Source organism: Meleagris gallopavo, chromosome 29 (assembly GCF_000146605.3).
Source record: "Meleagris gallopavo isolate NT-WF06-2002-E0010 breed Aviagen turkey brand Nicholas breeding stock chromosome 29, Turkey_5.1, whole genome shotgun sequence".
NCBI lineage: Eukaryota > Metazoa > Chordata > Aves > Galliformes > Phasianidae > Meleagris > Meleagris gallopavo.
Genome location: NC_015039.2, coordinates 4,140,496 through 4,162,765, shown reverse-complemented (window position 1 = coordinate 4,162,765; position 22,270 = coordinate 4,140,496). Strand labels below are relative to the sequence as shown.

At 49.3% G+C, this 22,270-nt stretch overlaps 3 protein-coding genes across 4 annotated transcripts in view; all 3 read left to right on the top strand.

The window, feature by feature from the left end:
• Nucleotides 1-2,809: 2,809 nt before the first annotated feature.
• On the top strand, nt 2,810-7,507 carry LOC100542876 (keratin, type I cytoskeletal 9-like). 2 transcript variants are annotated; one of them, XM_010724696.2, is made up of 9 exons: nt 2,810-3,451; nt 4,050-4,132; nt 4,575-4,731; nt 5,084-5,245; nt 5,349-5,474; nt 5,679-5,905; nt 6,125-6,423; nt 6,979-7,139; nt 7,283-7,507. In XM_010724696.2, the coding sequence occupies exons 1-8, from the start codon at nt 2,843-2,845 to the stop codon at nt 7,116-7,118; spliced, it is 1,803 nt and encodes a 600-aa protein (XP_010722998.2). In that variant the 5' UTR covers nt 2,810-2,842; the 3' UTR covers nt 7,119-7,139; nt 7,283-7,507. The 2 variants fall into 2 exon arrangements, with proteins under 2 accessions (XP_010722998.2, XP_010722997.1); XM_010724695.2 differs by lacking the exon at nt 6,979-7,139.
• A 5,523-nt stretch (nt 7,508-13,030) lies between these two features.
• Nucleotides 13,031-19,486, top strand: LOC104909301 (keratin, type I cytoskeletal 13-like). Its single transcript, XM_010724697.2, has 8 exons — nt 13,031-14,122; nt 14,839-14,921; nt 15,356-15,512; nt 15,711-15,872; nt 16,200-16,325; nt 16,554-16,780; nt 17,239-17,543; nt 17,950-19,486. The coding sequence occupies exons 1-8, from the start codon at nt 13,415-13,417 to the stop codon at nt 17,973-17,975; spliced, it is 1,794 nt and encodes a 597-aa protein (XP_010722999.1). The 5' UTR covers nt 13,031-13,414; the 3' UTR covers nt 17,976-19,486.
• Nucleotides 19,487-19,623: 137 nt separating this feature from the next.
• Nucleotides 19,624-22,270, top strand: part of LOC100543185 (keratin, type I cytoskeletal 13-like) — a 5,408-nt gene continuing 2,761 nt past the window's right edge. Inside the window, exons 1-3 of the mRNA XM_031557075.1 lie at nt 19,624-20,875; nt 21,536-21,618; nt 21,793-21,949. Of these exons, the coding sequence (XP_031412935.1) occupies nt 20,405-20,875; nt 21,536-21,618; nt 21,793-21,949 (711 nt within the window). The 5' untranslated portion in view covers nt 19,624-20,404. The remainder of the gene's footprint in view (nt 20,876-21,535; nt 21,619-21,792; nt 21,950-22,270) is intronic.

Below are 22,270 nucleotides of genomic sequence, written 5' to 3'. Positions count from 1 at the left end.
GCGCCCGCAGCGCCGCTCAGCGCCGAGCGCCCGCACTGCTCCGCCTCGGGAGTCGTTAGGCAGCAACCAGCTGCTGTTTAGAACTCTCAGCTCATGCGCTATTCAGTAATAAACGTGATCGAGTCCTAATATGATCCAACGAATCTAAATCCAATTTTCTTTTTTTTCTAACATTCTGATTTTACAGAGATAAGAAAACGTCTGTTTACATCTCAGCCCAGAGGAGAGCGCTGCTCGGCCCGGGAAGGAGGAGCAGAGTCTGCCTGCAGGACGAGGGCAGAGCCTCTCCGACACAGTCACACTTCAGGGACCGGTTTCCCATTTACTATGAGGAAATACCATCCCATGGGATTATCTAATAAAGTTGATTGATGAGCATATAATGGGAGTTAGCTTATAAGGTACAATTATGTGAATGACTCGTATTCCCCACATAGCTCTTCCACCGTTTTTCTCCACCAGAACATTGAGCAAAAGGACCTTTTCCGACAGACCTGACTGCAGGACGGAGGAGCCGCGCCGGGCACAGCTGCAGGCACAGCTGCACTCATTGCTTTCCACTGCCGGCCCCCCTCACTCCCTGCAGCCCAGCAGCCCGTCCCTCCTGCCATGTGCACCCCAGGGGACACAGACCCCGTTCTCACAGCCTTTGCTGTCACCAGACACGGCTGTGACCCTGCAGGCTCACTGATGGACTGAACTCGTGCCCAGGCTGCGTGAGCTTAAATACACCACCCACTGCTGGGCAGCAGCTCAGGTTTGTCACAGGAAAGGGAAGGAACGCGCTGCAAACAGCCGTGGTGCCGCCCGCCCTCAGAGCATCTCCTGCCCTCCATCCCCTTCGGTTCTGGCAGCCCATGCACTGCAGGACAGTGGGTTCTTTTGCTGCCATGAAACCTTCAGCTGAGGGTATGCTGTGACCGCGTGTTCTCTCCATTAGCTACACTTAGTGACCAAAAAAAAAGCTCAGTTTCACAAGTGCCATGTTTTAACCTCACCTTGCGCTGCCATTCACACCTCGTTCCCCAGGCTGCGAGGGGTGGAGGCAGCACAGCTTCCCTTTCCAGAGGTGTCTCAAGCAGAAGAGACCCCAGCGGAGTTGTTTGGTGCTGTACCCGGCACAGCGGAGGCTCTGCCTGAATGCCTGCAGCAGGCAGGGCTGGGGACACCGAGAGTGGGAGACCTTCACAGGTGGCAGAAGGTGACTCCTGACAGCTCCATGACGGTGTCACGGGCCAAAGGAGCCGAGAGTGCAGGAGCACTTCAACAGAAAAGGACTTCTTACCAGAAGAAGCTAAAATTACTGTGATTTAGACTCCCCCAAGCTTTGCAGTGAGGGCTGGGAGGGCCTGGCTTCCCAGCATGGCTCAGAAACGAAGTCCGGCAGAGGATGAAACTCCAGGTGTGTCCCCGTGTGTGGGTGAGGGTGTGCTGGGAGGGGTGTTTATAAAGGATGTTTCCACAAACACCTGCTATGAGCCACAACAACTGCATCTCCATTAGCAACAATCAACATCCTGAAGGCTTAGCGAGGAAAAAATAACAGCAGATCAATACAGGAAATTGGGTGTCACATAAGCGGCTCAGCACAGCTCAGGGCAGCAGTGGGGATGGCAACATGGGCTGCTGCAGTGCGGGGGGCTCATCTCTGCTTCCCACATCTGGAAAAGTCACAGCCACATCAGAATAAGAAGATGCAATGTTCCTGGCAACTGTTCCTATTGCAGTCATGCTGTGTCCAACAGAAAACAAAACCGAAGGGAAATGCTGTCCTGATGTACATCTGATAGAATCAATCTCCCAAACTGCAATTTCAGTGAATTCTGGAACACAGCCACACAGCCCTAACACAGCTCACACAATGCACCTCCTTCAACAAAGTGCTTATCTTTTCCTGAAGAGATCTCAAGAAATGCAGAGTTCCTTCAATGTCTTTAGATTTGTTTTGCGGTGCACCCAGCATCCTCTGTAAGGAACTGTGGGAAGATGGAATAACTTTCTAACACATTACATGTTTTATTACATCCTTTAATATTCAGTATTATCTTTGGAGCAGCAGCCCATGCTGCCCTCACAGCCCTTCCACGTCAGTTCTGATGCTTTTGATACTGCAGTGGCTATTAATGAAACATAACTGCAGCTGCACACTCAGAACAATGGTGGATGGATGGTGTGTGCCAAAGCCCACTTCGTTTGCAGGATAAAAGATTAAGTCCTGGGGTTCAGCTCTGCAGCAATCGTGGCTCTTTGTGGTGGTTCTACAAAGCACACCCTCTGATACGTCTTCAAAAGGCATCAAGCAGTAAAAGCCTGAAATGAAGGAGCGTGCAGCATCGGGCAGCAGAACGCAGTAAGAGAGCCCTGCATGTAAAGAACAGCTGGGATTCCCTGACACACATCCAAAGGGGGAAGGAGTGTGAGGAGGGATGGCACTGAAGGACACAGAGCACTCAGTGCTGTCACACTGCGATGGTTTGTTGTGCTGGGAGGTGTGCAGGGTGAGGTGAGTGGGATGAGTTTAATTCAGATGAGTGTCAGTGGACTAGATACTGAAAATAGCTGCTTAACTCAGAGCCACCCAGCAGAAATTACACGCTTTGTGCTAATAAACAAACGGTCACAAACACGGAGTGTGGGCTCAGCTTCCTGAACTGCCAGATATCTCCCTTTGGCAAATTACTCTTGGCACCGGGACCACGGCTTGCCACTGCCCATGGAAAGAAGGTGCTCCCTTCGGAGGTGACACCCACGGCCCCACTATAAATGCAGCCCAGGCAGGGCAGGGGCCGGAGCTATGATCCCAAGCGGCTCTAACACTCACTGAGCCCCGACTGCCGACACCATGAGCTGCTCCCAGAGATCTTCCAGCTGCCTGCGAGGGGGCAGCGGGGGCAGCCAGCACGGCTCCGCATCAGCACACAGATACACCGCATCCAGGGCGGGCGGGCGGCACGCTGGGGGCAGCTGCAGCGGGGGCAGCTCCAGGAGCAGCTGCGGGGCGGCGAGCTTTGGGCGGATGAGGCGCAGCAGCTACGGAGGGGGAACGAGCGGCGGAATGGGGGGCAGCTCCTACGCAGGGGGATGGAGTGCGGGCACCTACGGAGGGACGATGCGCTGCGGCGGCATGGGAGGCGGCTTTGGGGCAGGAGGGAGCGGGTTTGGCGCTGGGTACGGAGGGAGCTTTGGCTCAGGCGATGCTGGGTTCAGCGTTGGCAGCTTTGGTGGCGGTGGCTTTGGTGGAGAGAACCTGGGAATTCTGTCCAACGATGAAAAGCTGACCATGCAGAACCTTAATGACCGCTTGGCTTCATACCTGGACAAGGTCAGAAGTCTGGAAAAAGAAAATGCTCGGCTCGAACAATTGATCAGGGAGTGGTACCAGAAGCAAGGTCCTGCAGGAAGAAAGGACTACAGCCACTACTACTCCACAATTGAAGACCTTCAAAATCAGGTAGGATGTTCTCTGTCACAGACGCTTACACATCAGGTAGACCTCCTGCATCAGAGGCAGCCAGCACGGATACTTCTGTGCTCACCAAGTGCTGCTCTGAAGACACCTCGTGTGCCTCAACTCCACCTTCCACGCACACATCTGACTATCAACCATGAGAACAGAAGCAATGCACCCTCTGCAGTGCACCCCCCAGCACTCAGCTGGCAGTGAGTTCAGACCCTCAGAGTGCCTGCAGCGGGTTTCAGAGCGTAGGAGAAGTGTCAGTGCTGACCCTCCAGGCTGGGCAGTGTCCGACGTTTGGTTCATCCCTTGGCCCATGGGCTCACAGAGAGCCACAGGACAGCCCCAGGCTTCCTGCAGGGCTCCTCCCTCCCTGCTTGCATTCCCCAAATGTGTTTTTTGCAGTTCTGATGCTATTTTCATAGTGGCATCTCTTTGCACTGTAGATGGCCTTCTCAGGCCTCTCCGTGTAGGAGCTGCTGTTCCACTCATGCACCTACAGTACCGTGGGAAGATCACATTCCAGTGTGTCTCTCCTATAAGTCTGAGAGGTTCACAGTGAAAGCTGTCCTCAGCCCATCATCTTCCCTTCTAGATTCTGACCGCGACTGTGGAGACCAACAAAGTGCTTTTGGACCTGGATAACACAAGGATGACTGCAGAAGACTTCAGGACAAAGTAAGTACATATCTCCCATTTCCAGGCACTCACTTCCTTTCTCCTGCTTTCCTCAACCAACTCTCAGAAGTAACAGTCCACAAAGCCGAGAGCTACTTCTGGTTCCACGACACCATAATTAAAACAACCTGTAAGACTTGAAGTTCTTGATTATTTCTGTAACAATGCAGAAATACTCCCTATGGCTGTGAGAACAAAGATCATTCTTTTAGAGAAAGCTTAAAAACTCTTTTATTTTTAAGGAGAAACAAACTGTGGTTCTCTCACTGAAACTCAAATGAAACGCAGATGAACCACACTCAAAGTTTACAGTAAGAGGAGAAGATGACAAAGACTACAAAATACGTCTTCACATTAAAGTTTAATTTTTGTAAATAAAGTTAGAAGGAGAAGGACCACGAGCCCAGGATCAGGGCTGACCTGTCTGCATTGCCCTTTGTAGGTATGAGACCGAATACGGACTGAGGCAGAACGTGGAGGCCGACATCAACACCCTGCGGCCCCTGCTGGACAGCCTGACCCTGACCAGGTCTGACCTAGAAATGCAGGCTGAGTCTCTAAAAGAAGAGTTGGTTGGCCTCAAGAAGGACCATGAGGAGGTAAGAGCCAGCTCCTTGAGATGCAGACTGTGGAGGCAAGTGAGAACGCTTCCAACACTGGGAATGTGGGCAGGTTTCCCCAGTGACACCTTCCCTGCCCTCCTAACACAGCTGAGCTCCAGGCCCAGACTTTGCCAGGTCTCTCTCAGCACAGGGCCTCCCACCAAGCAACATCAGGGAAGTCAAAGCCAAGCAACTGCATTAAAATACCCAGAACACAGAAATATCTACGTTTTTGAAAGGATCTAGAATAGTTGATGATTCCAGAGGAAGCTGACTGGCTCCAAAACTCTTTCAGAAAGTAATTTCACCATTTTTGTTGATGTGCCTTGGGTCTGGGTTTTCTCTGCAGGACATGAAATCACTGCAAGCACAATCCAGCGGTGACGTGAATGTGGAGGTCAATGCTGCTCCAGGAGAGGATCTGCTGAAAAAACTGAATGATATGAGACAAGAATATGAACAAATTATCCAGAAAAACCGTGAAGAGGTTGAAAGTTGGTATGAGAGCAAGGTAAATGACCAAGCATTGAATGCCTCAGCTCCTCATGCAGTTGGATGCTTCCATGATAATTGTGGTGGCCAAAAAACTCCAACAATATACATTCATTTTTCAGATGGAGGAGGTGAGCCAACAAGTCCACTCAAGTGGTCAGGAACTGGAATCAAGCAACCAACAGATCTCTGTGCTGAGACGTGACTATCAGAGCCTGGAAATTGAGCTGCAGTCTGAGCTCAGCAGGGTAAGTAGAGATTGCTTCTAAGCCTGAGACGTGAGTTGCTGCAATGGCAGGAGAAACAGATCTCTGCAGCTAAAGCTAGCACTCCATGTAGATAATAGGATGTTTGGCACATGGACATTGTGAAAGATTTTTCTCCTTTGGGGAACAAGAATGGGCTAATCTTGCCACATTCCCTTAAAAAACTACTTTCCATTCTATTCTCAGGTAGGGGCTTTGCAGTCCAACCTGGAGGACACAGAACGCCGCTACAACATGCAGCTGCAGCAGATCCAGGGCATGATTGGCCCCTTGGAGGAGGAGCTGGCCAGCATCCGCTGCGAGATGGAGAGCCAGAACCAGGAGTACAAGGTGCTGCTGGGCATCAAGACCCGCCTGGAGCAGGAGATCGCTCAGTACCGGTCACTGCTTGAGGAAGGACAGCATGGTATTAGGTATGCACATGTGGAGTAACTAATATGCAGAGCAGTTAATTTGTTCCCAATTAGGATAGTTTAGAAACAATTCCCTAGAACACGTTTCACACAGCAGTACTTCTCCAGCCATACAAGGAGCTCAGAGGAAGGCAGTCGGAGAGTGGCCCCGATGAAGTTGGTAGGATGTCACACATCAGTCATGTTGCTATGAATCTCACAGCCCTGTCCTCCTCACAGCACCTCGCAGGGAGGAGCTGGTGGTGGATCTTCTGGAGGACACGGACACGGAGGAACGAGTGGGTCTTCTGCACGAGGTGGAAGTGGAGGAGGAAGCAGCTGGTGCTCAGGTGGAGGAAGCAGCGGAGGATCTGGTGGAAAAACTTCCGGAGGTGGAGGAGGAGGCAGCAGCAGAGGAGGCGGCTGTGGAAAAGCTTCAGGTGGAGGAGGGGGCAGTGGTGGGGGAGAAGGGGGCAAAGGCTGCCTCTCCCGCTCATCATCCTCCCACTCCCAGTCTGGCAGCTCTTGTGAAAGCCCAGGTAAGAACTGGAAGAAAGGAATACATGCTATGTCCTTTCATTAACTCTTCTCTCTGAACAGTAGCAAAGGACATGATGACATCCTTCCTTATTTGGAAATCTGGAGATTTTTTTATGGTTTTTTTTTTTCAAATTCATGTTTTAAGTCCATTTATTTCTTATACAATCGCATATCAAAATGGTTTCATTTTCACAAGCGGCTCAAATTTAAACGATGATATGAAAGTTTAATCAGAAAAGGTGTAGAAGTAGAAAATAAAGGAGGAAAAGGGAAAATAGTGCCCGGTTGAAAGCAAGGAGCCAGAGAAGTCAGAAGTATCCTGAAGCCAAACATTAGAAACTTAATTGCTATTAAGAGAGAATCACAGAATCACAGAATCACAGAATTGAAACAAGATTAAGAGAAACAAGATTAAAGCTGAGTGGAATAGTTGGAACACTCACAACATTTAAAATATTAATGAAGAGTGTTAGCTGCAAAAGTCCTAAAGCAGCAAAAGATGGAGAGTGACCAGACGGTCTTCTCTGTGTCTGACTTCATGGCTGTGGTTCCAGGAGGTGCTGAAAACTCGAAGCTCTGCCTGGAAGGGAATAAAACATTGGAGAGAGGAGCAACAATGGAGGAAGTGTCCGAAGCCATAAAAACTTTGAGATCACGTAAGGCTTCAGGACCTGACAGCATCTCAGATGCCTAAAAATCTGAAAATGAACAGAAGGTTAGCATTTCTAGAAAGCTTCGATCAGACATTCCACTTGACCTGCAGCAGTCCTCCATGTGATAATGTTTGGCAGGCAAGAGCAGGCTGACTGAGGCGGCATCTCTTCAAAGAAATTCTTGCTTCCCTTCATCTTTCCCCAGGGAGTTTCAGGAGGTCTCAGCACTGATGGCTGCAGCTCCCGGGGGCTCCGGCCACGGCGCGACGAGAGGAGCATCCCTGTTCCATCCCAGCTGCTCTGCCCAGCTGCCTCTCCACCTGAATTTCTGTGCTGAATCACTGTTACCGGTGTTAATCTCTACCGTGATTGGTATTTCTCTGGGAAAAAGATTGCTCTAATTAATAAATCTTTACTTCTCTCTGATGCAACCAGATAGCTGTATCTGGCAGCAGTCTCCTTTAGCACTCATTTTTGCATGAATTGGTCACAAATGTCACACCCTGCCTGTGGAATGCACAATAACAACTCAATTAGATTACTCAAAAGACCCCAGAGCTCTCAGCAGCACGTTCACCATTTAAGAGAACTGCCAAAGCCTCCCAGCTGTGCCGTGATGCTCACAGTGTGAGAACAGCCACCAGCACTGCCATGGCACAGAGTGGTGGGTGGCTGTCCCCTATGGGCTCTGGAGGAGCCCTGCTGGAGATGAGAGCGACCCAAACTGCACCCATGGCGTTGCACAAAAGAAGGAATTGAGGCTACTTGTACTGATCACAGCCATGCAGCTGTGCAATATTTGGCCTCATCGATGTGTTTCCTCTTCAGGGCATCTCCAGTGCTTGAGGATGAACAGACACAAACTTTGCAGAGAAGACAGACAAACTGTCCATGCCAACAATCTTTTACAAAACCCAGAGGTAGGCTGCAAGTACAGGAAACCCAAGAGAAATGATTCCCAGGTGGTTGTTACACAGAGCACACAGCAGCAGGGGCACTGCTGGTAGCAGTGGGGGCACAAGCAAAACTTTCCTCCTTGCTTTAATTACAGACCCAGACCCACCTCCTATGTCCTGGGTGGGCCCCAATGGGAGGGGGCTCCTCAGCCTGCACCCAATGCTGTGCCCCACACAGCGCTTCTCCTTTCTGCTGAGGGTAATGAAAATGTGGGGACTGTGCAGAACTTCCCTGTGCTCAATTAGTGAAACAAACCGTACACAGGATTTAATTGAATATAACTCAGAGGACTCTCAACACGTTCTTTACCCCTTGCATTTCTCGACTCAACACAAACCAAAGGGAGCAGATAGGTTTATCACTGGCATCGGATTTCCCTCCCGGTTTTGCCCAAGACAGGGCTGTGACGAGCTCTGCTTTCTCACTCCGAGGGCGGCATCGGCCCCTGGAGAAGGTTGAGAAACGCTGATCCAGTGGGAGACCGTGGGAACGGGACTGGTAGAGCCCGAGCTGTAGGCACATACGTGTGGGTGATTCATGGCACTGCCCTGCGCCGGGCGCTCAGCCAACGGGATCCGGCTTTAAGAAAATAAAATTCCTCTGACCACAGTCTGTGCGGGACCCGAGGAGCTGGCGAACCTTCGTAAAGAACTGCCTGACATGAGCAGGTATTGATATCCCCGACCTTGTGTGCTAAAGAGGCAGAGCTGATTCTCGTCTTCCCTGCTGCAAAATCACCCGCGTCCCTTTAATCATCGCAGCACCACATGCCTGCACTGCCTGCTCACCCGGCCGTCCCTGTTTGCTGCACTCACTCTGCACTTCTTGCGGGCCATGACGACTCTCTGGCACGTCTGCTCGGGGCAATAAGCTGACAGGGCACAGCAAAGCGTGCTGCTCTGCCGCGGCACCGCTCCTCCATCCTGGACTTCCATAAGCCTAGTGTCCTCCTACTGCCCTCAGTGCCTCCTGTCACCACGAGGCACACAGAGGGGTCACACTGAGACGTGTCCCCAGCAGAACAGACAGCGCAGGAGTGCCTGCAATGCAGCATGGTGTGCTGCTGATGTATGTGCTGACGTGGATGTGTTAGAACCACGCTCACAAATAAGGAGACATTTCTGAGTAATTAGGATAAACAGTACCACACTGCTACTGCTTTTACTGCTCAGTGCTGTCTATTCTCTTTTCCTCCTAAAATTTCCTTTCCCAAACTTGCTTCCTTACCTTAAATTTGTACCTTTCTTAAACAGAGGCTGTTATAATGCTGTTATATCGCACACGGTGAGCCTGCATCCATCATGCAGATCCACTTCAAAATGTATTATTTGCTACACCTTATAGTATGTGACAAAATAAATAGAAGCCATAAATGAACTTCAGAAAACCCTGACTTAATCATGGCATTAGCGCTCACAGCAGACAGAAAGGAGACTGCACTGGGATGAATTGATACCACAATGTGGAAGAAAGTGCCAGCTTAACAATTCTTTCACTTTTCCTTTTTTTTTTTTTCCTAATACAAAATCTGCATTTATACCACTGGTGTATGTTTATGAGAGCAGCCTTGTAGCAACACCAACAGAACAACAGTGACAAATGTGTGTGTGGAGGAATGGGAGCCACAGAACCGAAACCATCGGAAAAGACCTGGAAAAAAATGGAATTGTCACAGCTTGGGGTGCTCAGAGCAGACCTGAGCGGGACTGACAGGAGGGAGCTCAGCCCTGTAGGTTTTATTTGCACACACTTTGTTAGGCATTAATCTGCATAATAAGCTTTAATTTTATGAGCACAAAATGTTGCAATTTGGATACTTATCTGGTGCTGCTATTAGTGCTCTGAGAAGAAAATTGCAGTGCGTGTTGGAACAGGACCTTCAGAGCAACCTTTGGCAAAAATAAACGTGCACACGCACTGCTGTGTGTTTGCTCCAGAGCTCCCAGAGCAATTCTTGTGCCCGTTTGAACGCACAGATGGAATTTCCAATTTTCAGTATTGCCTACAGACGTGTTCTGCTTCTCTCCCTTTTGTTCAGCACCAGCACTGTGCTGTCAGCACAAAGCTACCCGTGCTCAGAACTGGTGCACCAAGGGACGGCAGGGATGAGTGGGGCCCACCTCGATGGGAGCCGGCGGTGGGGGAAACGTCCTGCAGCCCATGGGAGCACCCACAGGCATCAGCCGTGAGGGCTGCATCCCAGGACCTGGCCCTGACCCTCTGCAAGGCACAGGAGCAGAGCAGGAGCCCGCAGCTCAGGCTCAGGGCACAGTGTGACCTCCAGCCGTCCTGTGCCGGGTCCATCTACATTCCTTCAGAAATCACTGTGATTTCAGAGAAATATCTTGAGATGAAGTGGGAATCAGGAGAGAGCACTGAATCCCAAATGAATACAGATCTCTTCTTGCAAAAATTTCTGCTAAGAGTGATAGAGAGAGATTATTAAATAGATCAAGAAAATAAGCTCCAGCACTTGCCTGAGGCATGGCATCAGCATGGCACTGTGTGTAGGGGAGATGTGTAAGTTTTCTGGCATGGAGACCCACAGAGAGCTCACATCCTCTCCAGGTGAAGCCAGCAGCTGCAGCACACAGCAGCCACCACTTTGCTCACCCTGCAGCAGCTCCATCCTCGCTCTGAAGGGACGCAGCCGCTTCTCCGATACGGATCAGGGAGGTTTGATCGAAAGGAAGACAAAGCTGAGTGTCAGGAATGTCGGCTGTACCTGAAACGTGACGTGCTGAGCACAGCACAGCGCTGTCAAAACACTCAGGGCTCCGCAGGCTGAGCAATGCTGGCAGCCGTGGCCATAAATGTCTTTATTCTGGGCCGATTTGGAAACAGTGGTGTTACAGAGCACAGCACATGCTGCAGCAACACATCTGCAACTTCAGTGTCGGAGACTGAAGAGACAAACTGCATCTCCTGTGAGCACAGTGGCTGTGACAGAAACAAAGCATCCCGGGGGATGTTACAGCTCTAAACAATACAGCAAGGCCCGAGAGCCAGCAGATTTCCATAAACACTGACATGAAACTGGCAGCAAGAAGGAAATACAAACGACACAATAAGGAACATCCTATCAGCATATGACTTAAAAGCTAGCAAAGATCTGAAGGCAAAACCTTCTGTTGGTGCTCCTCCTGTGTACACGTGTAGCAGTAAGAGCACAGAACGAAAAGGAAAGGCTGAGGCCATCTGAAGCCCTCCAGCTCCGTGCCACGGCTCCTTTCTCTCATTGCTTTTCTGGTATTTTCCAAGCATGCCATGAGATGTGCTCTCACCAGGAAAACCTTCAGGTATCGACAAGTCCCTGAGTGAATAAGTACATAGAGAAAAAGGAGACATACAAAAAAAAGGAGTACATAGAGAAAAAGGAGAAAACAACGTAGGTACTCGGGAAGTACATAAGCAGATTAAGAGACTCTTTGGGCAAATGTTGCTCCTCTTGTTGCAGTGACTTTGGAACATTTCTTGCCCTTTATCACTAACAAACTGACCGAGTGCTCTGGCCTGTCTGTGAAACACCAGTAAGGACAGCAGCAGTGATGGAATGCTGACCATGGTGGGATCTGTGAGGAAGGGCCCCACTCACCACCCCGTCCCGACCCACAACAGAGCAACACAAAAACCAAATGCTTTTGTTTTGTAAAGGACGCCTTTCAACACCAGCAGGAGAACACAAATCCCAGAAACTGTGTTTGGTGACACTGCCGTCCCCAGCTGCACATCCCACAGATACGATCACATCATCAAGGCAACTGAAAGCTTTCATCATCTGTCAGCTATTGAGAGTATAAAATAGCAAGATAAGATCAGGGAGCTTTTGAAAGAGATTGCACAAGCAGCAATAAAGCAACATCGACTAAAGCACAATCCAAAGCACAGCACAATGCATCCAGGCAGAAAATATTAAATAATGTTTAATTTAATGTGGAAAAAAAAAAGGCCTGGAGAAGCAGCAGTAGAGTTTGTGGAAGAATTATGCACATGGATACAGACAGCAGTGTGGAAAGCAGCAATGTGTGATCCATCTGCAGGGCCCCTCGGGTGCTGCCAGCTGCGCTCTGTGCCTGCATGGAGGAGCTGCACTGCAAAGCAGAATGCACAGCCATCACAGAAGGGTGTATGTGAGAGCAGACAGCTGATGCTGAGGAACAGATTTGTGTTTGAACCAAAATATTTAGGTTCCACCCAGGGCAAAGATGAACCACTCTAACATAAGTAGAACTTCTGTAGGTGACGATGCTCAGAACCAAAACTCAGACAGCACTGCGTGCCACGACGCTGAAAGCCTTTCAGCTTTGCTCTCACAATAATATTTTAGAGCTGACTGATCTCTGCACTGTAAGTGGCACGCAGTCCACACAACTGCTCTGCTGTCTATAAGGTAAGGCACAATAGAGACAATGAGCTGTTCTACCTCAAACCTCACGGCTCTTCCCACACAGTGGTTAGCAGGTCATTGCCTGGCTTAATAAAGCTTCTAATTGAGCTGCAATTTACTTTGACTTTATAGAGCGATTAAAGCATCCTTAATCTTCATGTGATTTTAGATCAACATCTCTCTGGTGAAAAACAGCTTTTTTCCTTTGAGTTCTAGGACAGCTGTCCTGTGAGCTGAGCTAACATTTCCCACAAAGGAAGGGTTTTGACTTTTAAAAACGCATGGCAGTGCACTGCTTGAAAGAGTGGCTCATACATAAAGACGCTTCCTGACTGCTGGCAGGGGTGCACCAGTTGGACAATCTCAGTAGTCAAGTCTTATTACAAAAACTCTTACATTACCACGAATAATAATAATAACAATAATAATAATAATAATAAAGCAGTGTAAGAGTTCTTAAATGCACAAAGTAGGAAAGAGCAGAAGAGAACAACAGCCTCCGATAACAGCAGCTACAAAAACCTGAGCAAGGAACGTAAATGAATAAAAAAATCAATAATTGTACAGCCTTAACATGAGAGATTTGGGCATCATCTTCTTTCTTTCTCCCTGTACAGAACCATCACTCCCACGTGAGCACAACAGGACCCTGCTGAGGTGGTTTTTGCACTGTGAAGCCACAGGTACCAGAAAAGCTAAATGCAAAGAATGCCACCCAAAGAAAGCACAGCGTTTGGTCTTGAACAATCGCCATAAACTCGGCAATGGGACAGATTGCCTGAGATATCGGCAGAAAAATATTGTTCAGCAAATTATTCTTGGCACAAACAACAAGGCCAGTAAATGCCCTGGGAGAAGGGAACTCCCTGATGGTGACACCCACTGTCAAAAGTATAAATAGAGAGTGCTGGGGATGAAAATTTACAGTCCTGAATCTTATCAGGCTGTGCACCTAAACTCGGGATTGTGGTTAGACTCCTGCCTGCTGCCAGTATGAGCTGTGGCACCAAATCCTCCTCCAGCACCACCAGGATCAGCAGCGGCGGTGGCGGATGCGGCAGTGGTAGCGGCGGCGGAGGGGGCAGCAGCTGCGGCATCCGCAAGTCTGGGGGATACTCCTCAGTGTCCACCAGAAAATACACCTCCTCTGGAGGGAGCGGAGGCTTTTCTGGGAGAAGCTTTGGTGGAGGAGGCTCCAAGAGCAGCTATGGAGGGGGGTTCAGCAGCGGCAGCTGCGGAAGGATTGGCCGCAGTAGCTATGGTGGGAGAGTGAGCGGCGGCAGCTACGGAGGAGGAATGGGTGGAAGTATGGGAGGAGGATATGGATCGTGTGGAGGTGGCTTTGGGGGCATGGGAGGTGGTTATGGAGGAGGCAGCTTTGGTGGTGGTTCCGGTGGATACAGCGGGGGTGGATTCAGTGGCTTTGGGAGCAGCGGTGGCTTTGGTGGGGGCAGCTATGGTGGAGGCAGTTTTGGCGGAGTGGGATTTGGTGAAGATTCCGGACTGCTCTCCACAAATGAAAAGCTGACCATGCAGAACCTTAATGACCGCCTGGCCTCCTACATGGATAAAGTACGAGGCTTGGAGGAAGAAAACGCTCACCTTGAACGTCTGATCAGGGAGTGGTACCAAAAGCAAGGTCCCACTGGTTCCAAGGACTACAGCCAATATTACCGAACAATTGAAGAACTGCAGAACCAGGTATGGTGTAATTTGGCAAACTTTGGGCAGAGTCTCATTAGAATGGCCTCACACTTGCTACAGCACATTTTTCCTATTTGGGGTAATATATTCCTTTCTTTACTTGAGGCAGAATGCAGACAGCTGTGATGACAAAGCCTGACGCCCAGCTTTGGTTCGCTCTGGTTGATCTGTGTGCTCTGACACAGCAGCACCATTTGGTGCCCAGGGCTCCCTTCAATGCTGTGCTTTGTTTGCTTCTCTCTCTCCTGAACAGGAGACAGAATCATTGTTTGCTTCTGTTGTGCTTCCAGTGGCCATCTAAATGGAATCTGTGAACGTACAGGATGAGTTAATATGGGCCACAGCCTTCAGTCCCATTCCAGCTCTCAGCTGTTCCAGAGTCTCCTACTTTAATACTGATGCCAAATGCAAGGCTAATATTTCCACTGTTTTGGAAGTATGGAGAGTTTATTTTGTTATTCTTTCCAACAAAGAATAGCACTTCTGATGGATACCTATAAACTAAAATTGGCAGCTGAGGCACCAATCAGTGCCAGAAAGGCGCTCTTTTAGCTGGAAACAATAAACTCTCTCTCTGTGCAGCCTCTGTAGACTGGGCAAGCTTGTCTCAGAGATACTCTGGAATGTATTAATGCACAGGGATTTCTTCCCTCTGTTTGTGTGTCAGACTGAAAAGACAGCTGGCTGACCAGCATCTGCCCTCTCCCTTGCAGATTGTTGGTGCAAATGTGGACCTGAACAGGATGCTTCTTGACATTGACAACACCAGGATGACTGTGGATGACTTCAGACTGAAGTGAGTCTTTTCCTCCTTGTCTCATGTTGTCTTTGGTCCCTTTCTTACCACAAGTTTGTATTGCCAGTCTTTGGAGATACTGCAGCCTCTTGGCTCCAGCAGCAGAAAAGGCTGTTGTTGGGAAGAGCACTGTGAGCAGGAATTGGTGTTTTTCATTAGAATTTTGCTTCAGACAAGTTGTTGATGAGTGTTGTTTATCGGACTACATTCTGTTTCTCCATATTTGCTTTATAGGTTTATAAACATTATCAGAGAAATCCTATAGAGTAATTTCACTGAAATAAAACAATCCTACTGGAGAGGGAAAGAGAATCAGGTCCTTCCTTTTAAGAACAAACTGATGGGACCGCTGACCAAAGGTGTACTGATGGGAAATGTGCATAATAAAGAGAACTCTGGCAGCAGTTCTACTTTTTTTCTTGTCTGTGATTTAGGTATGAGACTGAGTATACTCTCCACCAGAGTGTGGCAAGTGATATTAATGGATTACGTCCACTTTTGGATCAACTGACTCTGTCCAGATCGGACTTGGAGACACAGTTTGAATCCCTGAAAGAGGAACTGATCTACCTTAAGAAGAACCATGAAGAGGTAAGTTTCTCTACACTTTAAAATAATAACTAACGAAAAATTATCACTCCAAGAATCTCCTGTGCATTTCTTCTGCTGGCAGCAATGAGACTTGGCTGCTGGGAGGATCTGCGTCCCTTTCTTTTCCTGTTTTTAAAGCTACAACATTTATTCTCACCTTCAACCTTTCCAAGTTTTGTTTTCTTTTCTTTCTCATAGGAAATGAAAGGACTGCAAACACAATCTGGTGGTGATGTCAATGTTGAGGTCAATGCTACTCCTGGCACTAATTTGATGGAAAAATTAAATGAAATGCGTTCTGAATATGAGCGGCTTATTGAGAACAACCGAAGGGAGGTGGAAAGCTGGTATGAAACCAAGGTAAAGCATGAGATTCTTTCGGTCAGTAAATCTTTCACAAAGATTCTATTTGCACACAGTAGGGCACAGGCAACTTATCAGGTATTATACAAGGGACTGCTAAGTGATTTTGAGTATGGGAAGAAGTGGAATCCCTGTGTTCCAAGAGCAAGGTGAATGAAACAGGGATTGGGTGTAGGTGAACAGAGTGGCATGGGGGAAATCTACAGTCAGCCTACATGACATCTTTATTTATACATATTCCTTGCTTCCTAAATGCTTTTATGATAACACCACAATGTTTTCTTACAATCAGAAAGACCTGAATTTTGTATGACAATTTTTTAGATGGAAGAAGTTAATCAGCAAGTCCATTCAAGCGGCCAGGAGATACAGTCCAGCAACCAACAGATCTCTGAGCTGAGACGTGAATACCAAAGCCTGGAAATTGAGCTGCAGTCGCAACTCAGCATGGTAAGTAAAGGTGGCTGCTTCTGCTTCCCCTGCAACACAGGCTGCAGGTGCCCTTAGAATGAAAGGAGGTTGGTTACAGCTAGCACGCGCCCTGCCAGTACAGAACGGGGTGCTGGACTGTGCCAAAAACAGCTTCTCTCTGTTTTGTGCAGATCTCCCATTTTCTCACCAACATGAGTTCAGTTTGCCACGTTCCCACAAACACTGTACTGTTTCTTCCACTTGCAGTTAGACTCTTTGCAGTCCAACCTGGAGGACACAGAACGCCGCTACAACATGCAGCTGCAGCAGATCCAGGGCATGATTGGCCCCTTGGAGGAGGAGCTGGCCAGCATCCGCTGCGAGATGGAGAGCCAGAACGAGGAGTACAAGATGCTGCTGGGCATCAAAACCCGCCTGGAGCAGGAGATCGCTCAGTACCGGTCACTGCTTGAGGAAGGACAGCAAGACCTTGTGTACGTACACTGGCAAAAGGACACAGCATTACGCAAAAGCCTAAATAGTCACAGAGACTGTAACAGTTTAGATTTGCAAAACAGGTTTTATACTAAAATGAGGATAATTGGCCTTTTTAACCAATCAGCTCCCAGGTTTGAGGTACAATACATTTCTTGGCAAGTCTATTCAGAATAGAAATTGTCTGAGAAAAATATCAGTACAGAAATTCTGAACTCCCAGCTTTGGGCTGGACAAGGGAACCCACGCATGCGGCCTCACTTTTATCCCAATGCCGGAAAAGGCCAGGAGTTCAGCAGATGGAAGTCACCCTAAAAAGGCCTGTATGGAGAAAAATTAAAGGTTTCAGTTGTCTTTTGATCTGTGTGAGGTTCCAAAAAGGATAAGTACAGACAGGAGAAGTGCAAACTTGTGAGCAGTCTGACTGACTTGTTGTTTGTGTTTTCTCTCTTCACAGAATCCCAGCAGGAGGAATAGGAGGAGGAATGGGAGGAGGAGGAATGGGAGGAGGAATGGGAGGCGGCAGAATAGGTGGTGGTGGTTTCAGTGGAGGAGGAAGAGGAGGAAGTGGTAGCATGGTTGGTGGAATGGGAGGAAGTGGAGGAGGAAGTGGAGGAATAGGAGGGGGAAGCGGAGGAAGCTGCATCATCGGAGGAGGAGGAAGCGGAGGAGGAGGAAGGACCTCAGGAGGTGTCAGCAGTTCCCACTCCTACTCTTCATCTTCCCAGTCTCAGTCATGCAGGGGCGGTGGTGAAAGCCAAGGTGAGAACTCTTTCATGAGCACAACTTCCCCAGTCCCATTCTTACTAACTGATCCACTGTGCCAACATCCTCTCCTGCGGGCAAGCAGTACCAAGGATAAAAAAGCACTTCTGGAAAGTGCTAGATCCACTTTTATGACAACGTCTTTCGTGTCTGTGTGCAAAGGACTGATTCTGGTTAAGATACAGTTTCGGTTTTGGCTCAGTTTTGAGGATAATATCACCGTGTCACGTAGTTAAAAACCTGGCTATGATTCTTTTCATACTGAGCTGAAGTTTTCCTTCGTGCTTTTGGGACAGCTTAAGGTCATCTATCACATAACCAAGCTTCTTTGGTGCCACATGTGGTGCCTCAACGATCAACTGCCAGTGCTGAAGAAGTTAATGCTTTCTTTATCTCCAAACAGGTTATGGAAGAAAATCCTTTGACTAAGAACTGAGGATTCTACAGTGCAAGACCTGTCAAAGAGAAATCGGCCCAACACCCCAGTATTCCTCAGGCTCCTGAGGAAGGAGATGCTCCTACCAGCTCCTCACTGCTGCTGCTCTGCCCAAAGGGTCTGTCAGAGCCGCTCTGACAGGCCAGCTGCTGTGCATGCCATGTGCTGCCTCTGCATATAATGCTTGGTGGACACAATCACTTGTACTTGAAATGCTTGCTTTAAAGATTCAACCAGTTTGTTATTTGGTTGTTCTGTATGAGAAAAACGTCTCTAATAAAACTTCATTTCTGTCTGATGCAACCAGAATCCCGTGTCTACGATTTCTTTTTCCATTCTGCAAATGTAAACATTTAAAAAGAAAACAGAAAGCCATGCCAACACTTGCCTCCAGGCAGAAAGGCTAACGATGCACTGCAACTGCTGGTAATGAAATTTGGAGTTAAGACTCTGTTTCTGAGCACCTGGGGCAGATTATAATCTTCTTGGAGCATCCTCTGCTGTGCCTTTGTTTTTCATGGAGCACTTGGTAGTGCAGCTGAGCTCTGAGACTCGGCAGCAGCTGTGTCAGTCAGAGCAGACTGCAGAATGGCAGCACAGCTGGTAAAAGTGGCCTCAAATGAGTGTCCTCCTGGGCCTGACAGGGAGACGTGAACCATCACAGAACCAGGACTGTGAAACAAAAGCAAAGTTTTACTTTGTGGGTCAGAAAATCTTACCTGGCACTCATCAGTTTAAACTGGAAATGCACAAATGTGGTCTGCTTTTGAACTGAAGGAAAAGAAGAGGAAGAGAGGGAATATAACTCACAGGGTCTTTAAGAAGATCCCTTCAAGTTTGTATCCACAGCAGTATTTGCCTTCTAGTTGCGCCAAATGAAGAACACATGAAAGTAACCAGTGTTTATTTTTAGTTATAGGGAGATCTGACTGTGAAGGACATTGCCACAAATCTTCCACCCACATCCAGCCGTTACCTGCAGACGCTGCTGGCCGCAGGCGCCAAGGCAGCCCCACAACCCACCCACCTGCAGCCCCCAGTGCCTGCAGGCTGTGCTGCAGGAGCTGCGTCTGCACCTCCAGCTGAATGTGCTCCCTGTTTTTTCATATTCCTTATTTCAAAGCAATTGTAGCACAGCTTTCTCAGCAACTGAGACGGTTTTGATCATCAAAACAAAATCGGCTTGTTTTACTACAGCCCACCCCCAGGATAAAGCCCACTTCCAGAGACTAGGCTGGAAAAACGATTTCTCCTGCATCCTAACAAATCTGAGATCAAAGGAAATGAAGAATGCAGCGTTGGGCCCCCACAGCAGTTGTGCACATTTCAGGAATCTCAGGAATTTCTGCATCATGCTTCAGAGGAGAGAGCGCTGCTAAAACACGCAGATGGTAAGCCAGAGCTTTATTGCTTGTAATGAGAAGCAAGCACCAGAACTCCTCAGCACTGACTGAAAGACCCAGTCCATGGCACAGCCCCACCAGGCACTGCGAGCAGAAGCAGCTCAGGCCATGCAGTCCTCAGAGAAACTCACAGGGAGCGCAGGGGCAGGCGCTGAACGGCTCCAATCGCACGTGGCCTTGCAAGCTAAACTGTGGTGCAGGGCTGTGCTCAGGGAATGGCTTCCAATGGTGAACAGACACAGAAAATGGGCGTTTTGTGAAAGAGTAGCCAGCAGGACAGACCTATACAGCCCCACTGACTTCAGCAGAAAACAGGAGGGAAGTCGGCCTGCAGTGCTTACAGAAGAGCTGCACATTGGGTATGGGCAGGAGCTCCCCTGATAGGAGCAGTGAAGAAACAGAAGGTTCACAGCAATGATCTCTGCCATGAGACACAGTAACACAGTTTTTCAAAAGAATATTGTCCTCCAGTAAATGAAAACAGATTTTTAAATAGTCGATGTCAATTCCAAACCCGGTACTGAACGAAGAGCCCCCTGGGGGTGGCTGCAGGCAGGAGCCACTGTGTGCACCTGCAGAAGGAAGGCAGGAGCTGGAACGCCGAGTTTCACCACAGGGAAGGCCGAAGGAGACAGACAACCAAGGCGGAGCCTTCATTAACTTCCATTACCGGAGATATACTGTCAGATTAATAAAAGCTATGAGATATTATATTATCCAACAAAATATCTAACAAAGAGCCACCCACATGAAATTATAGTGCATGTGTGAATCAACACAGACATACTTGAGTAGAACAGTAATGCGTATTACTTTCCTATGACAAAATTCCCCTTAGCACATCACTTTTGGCATGAGCGCTGTGGCTGGCAAAGCCCATGGGAAGCGGCACTGCCTGGAGGTGACACCCACCCGGTGAGGTATAAAGAGGCCCCGGCGAGGACAGGAGGCAGCGCTTCCACTTCTGCATCGGGCTCGCAGCAGGCTTTGCTTTCGGGGCGCGACATCCACCTCTCACCATGAGCTGCAGCATCAAGAGGACATCCAGCACCTCGTACCGCAGCGGAGGCGGGGGAGGCATCTCTGCTGGTGCCGGCGGCAGGAGCTCCTCCGCCTCGTGCCGGCGATACGCCTCCTCCGTGATCGGCGGGGGCAGCTCCGCGGGGGCAGCGTGCGGCATCGGCTACGGCGGGGGCATGAGCGCCGGCAGCCTCGCCGGGGGCTTCTGCGGGGGCCTGGGAGGAGGCTTCGGAGGCGGCTTTGCCGGAAGCTTCGGCGCCGGGGGGGACGTGCTGCTGAGCGGCAACGAGAAGATCACCATGCAGAACCTCAACGACCGCCTGGCCTCCTACCTGGACAAGGTGCGAAGGCTGGAGGAGGACAACGCCCAGCTCGAGCTCCACATCCGCGAGTGGTACAGGAAACAAGCTCCCAGCGCCTCAAAGGACTACAGCTCCTACTACCAGACCATCGAGCAGCTCCAAAACCAGGTAGGGCAGCCCCGCAGCACGGCTCCATCTCCCGCACCAGCGCTGCCCCGAAGCTCTCGCTCCTCCGCTCCCTCCCACGGCCTGGGGGAGGTGAGGGCCGCCCGCTGCTGTCCTGGGGGCCGCTCGGCCGCCCCACAGCGCCCTGCAGGGAACGGTTGGGCTCTGGGGGCACAGCCCGAGGCTCCACAGGGCCTCCTGCAGCCCAAGCATGCTGGAGCGCGTCGCTGAATCCCCACGGTTCCACACTTTCCACGCTGCTCCCATCCCACAAAGCCAAACAGCTGCACTGCAAGACCTGCATTGCCTTTGGTTTTGCTCACTCCCACACAAGTCAGCCAGAAGGAACAAGGCCTTCCCTTACAGCTATCTTATTCCAGTTCCAAGAAATTGCAGTAAAGAGACTAGGAAGGATCACATTGCAGGAAAAGAGATAAATGCAGTCCCCAGGAGTCATGGAGAACTATTTCCAACTTGATGAACAGCAGCATAGCCTGAGTTTCCTTGAAAAGCAAATTTGGAGCACAATCCTCTCCCACAGTCCCTGCAATACAGCAGGAAACAGCTCTGAGTTTCGCAACAAAGCCCTCTCAGAGCTTTTGTTCCTTTCTTCTCCTGCACCTTGAGCACTGACTGACTCCTCTCCAACCTCTTCTTTTGCAGATCATTTCTGCCACTGTGGACAACAACAAGATGCTTCTGGACATCGATAACAGCAAGATGACGGCTGATGACTTCCGAATGAAGTGAGTACCTCTCTGTGCAAACCCACGTCTGTTCTATCCTGTTCCCAAATTCAGCAGGCAAGGCACTACACCAATTGCTGTGACTGAGCCTCCATGCTTTATTGGGGTACTGTCACAGGAAAGACGTGCTGTTGACGGTCATCATCTCATTTGTCTCTGTTGTCTGTGGTAAAGGTATGAGAATGAACTGGTCATCCGTCAAACTGTGGAGTCTGACATTAATGGCTTGAGAAACATGCTGGATGACCTGACTCTGGTTAGGTCTTCACTGGAATCTGAGCTGGAGTCCTTGAAAGATGAGCTTATTGCTCTGAAGAGAAACCACGAGGAGGTAAGAACAAGTAATCAACAGCATGTTCAAGATACTGTCTCTTGTTATATTAGGGTTCCTGAAATTAAATTTCAAAAATCAGACTTATGCCAAGTGATGGCCAATCTCTCACACCTCAGAACTGGTTTTCCCACTGTGCCCTACAGCAGCACTGAGCTGTGCCCCTGCCTTCTCTCCTCACGCCCTGCAGGAATTACGACAGCTGCAGTCTCAGACTGGAGGCGATGTGAGCGTGGAGGTCAATGCTGCTCCCGGAGAAGACTTGACCAAGATTCTCAATGACCTGAGAAATGAGTATGAGCAGATCATTGAGAAGAACCG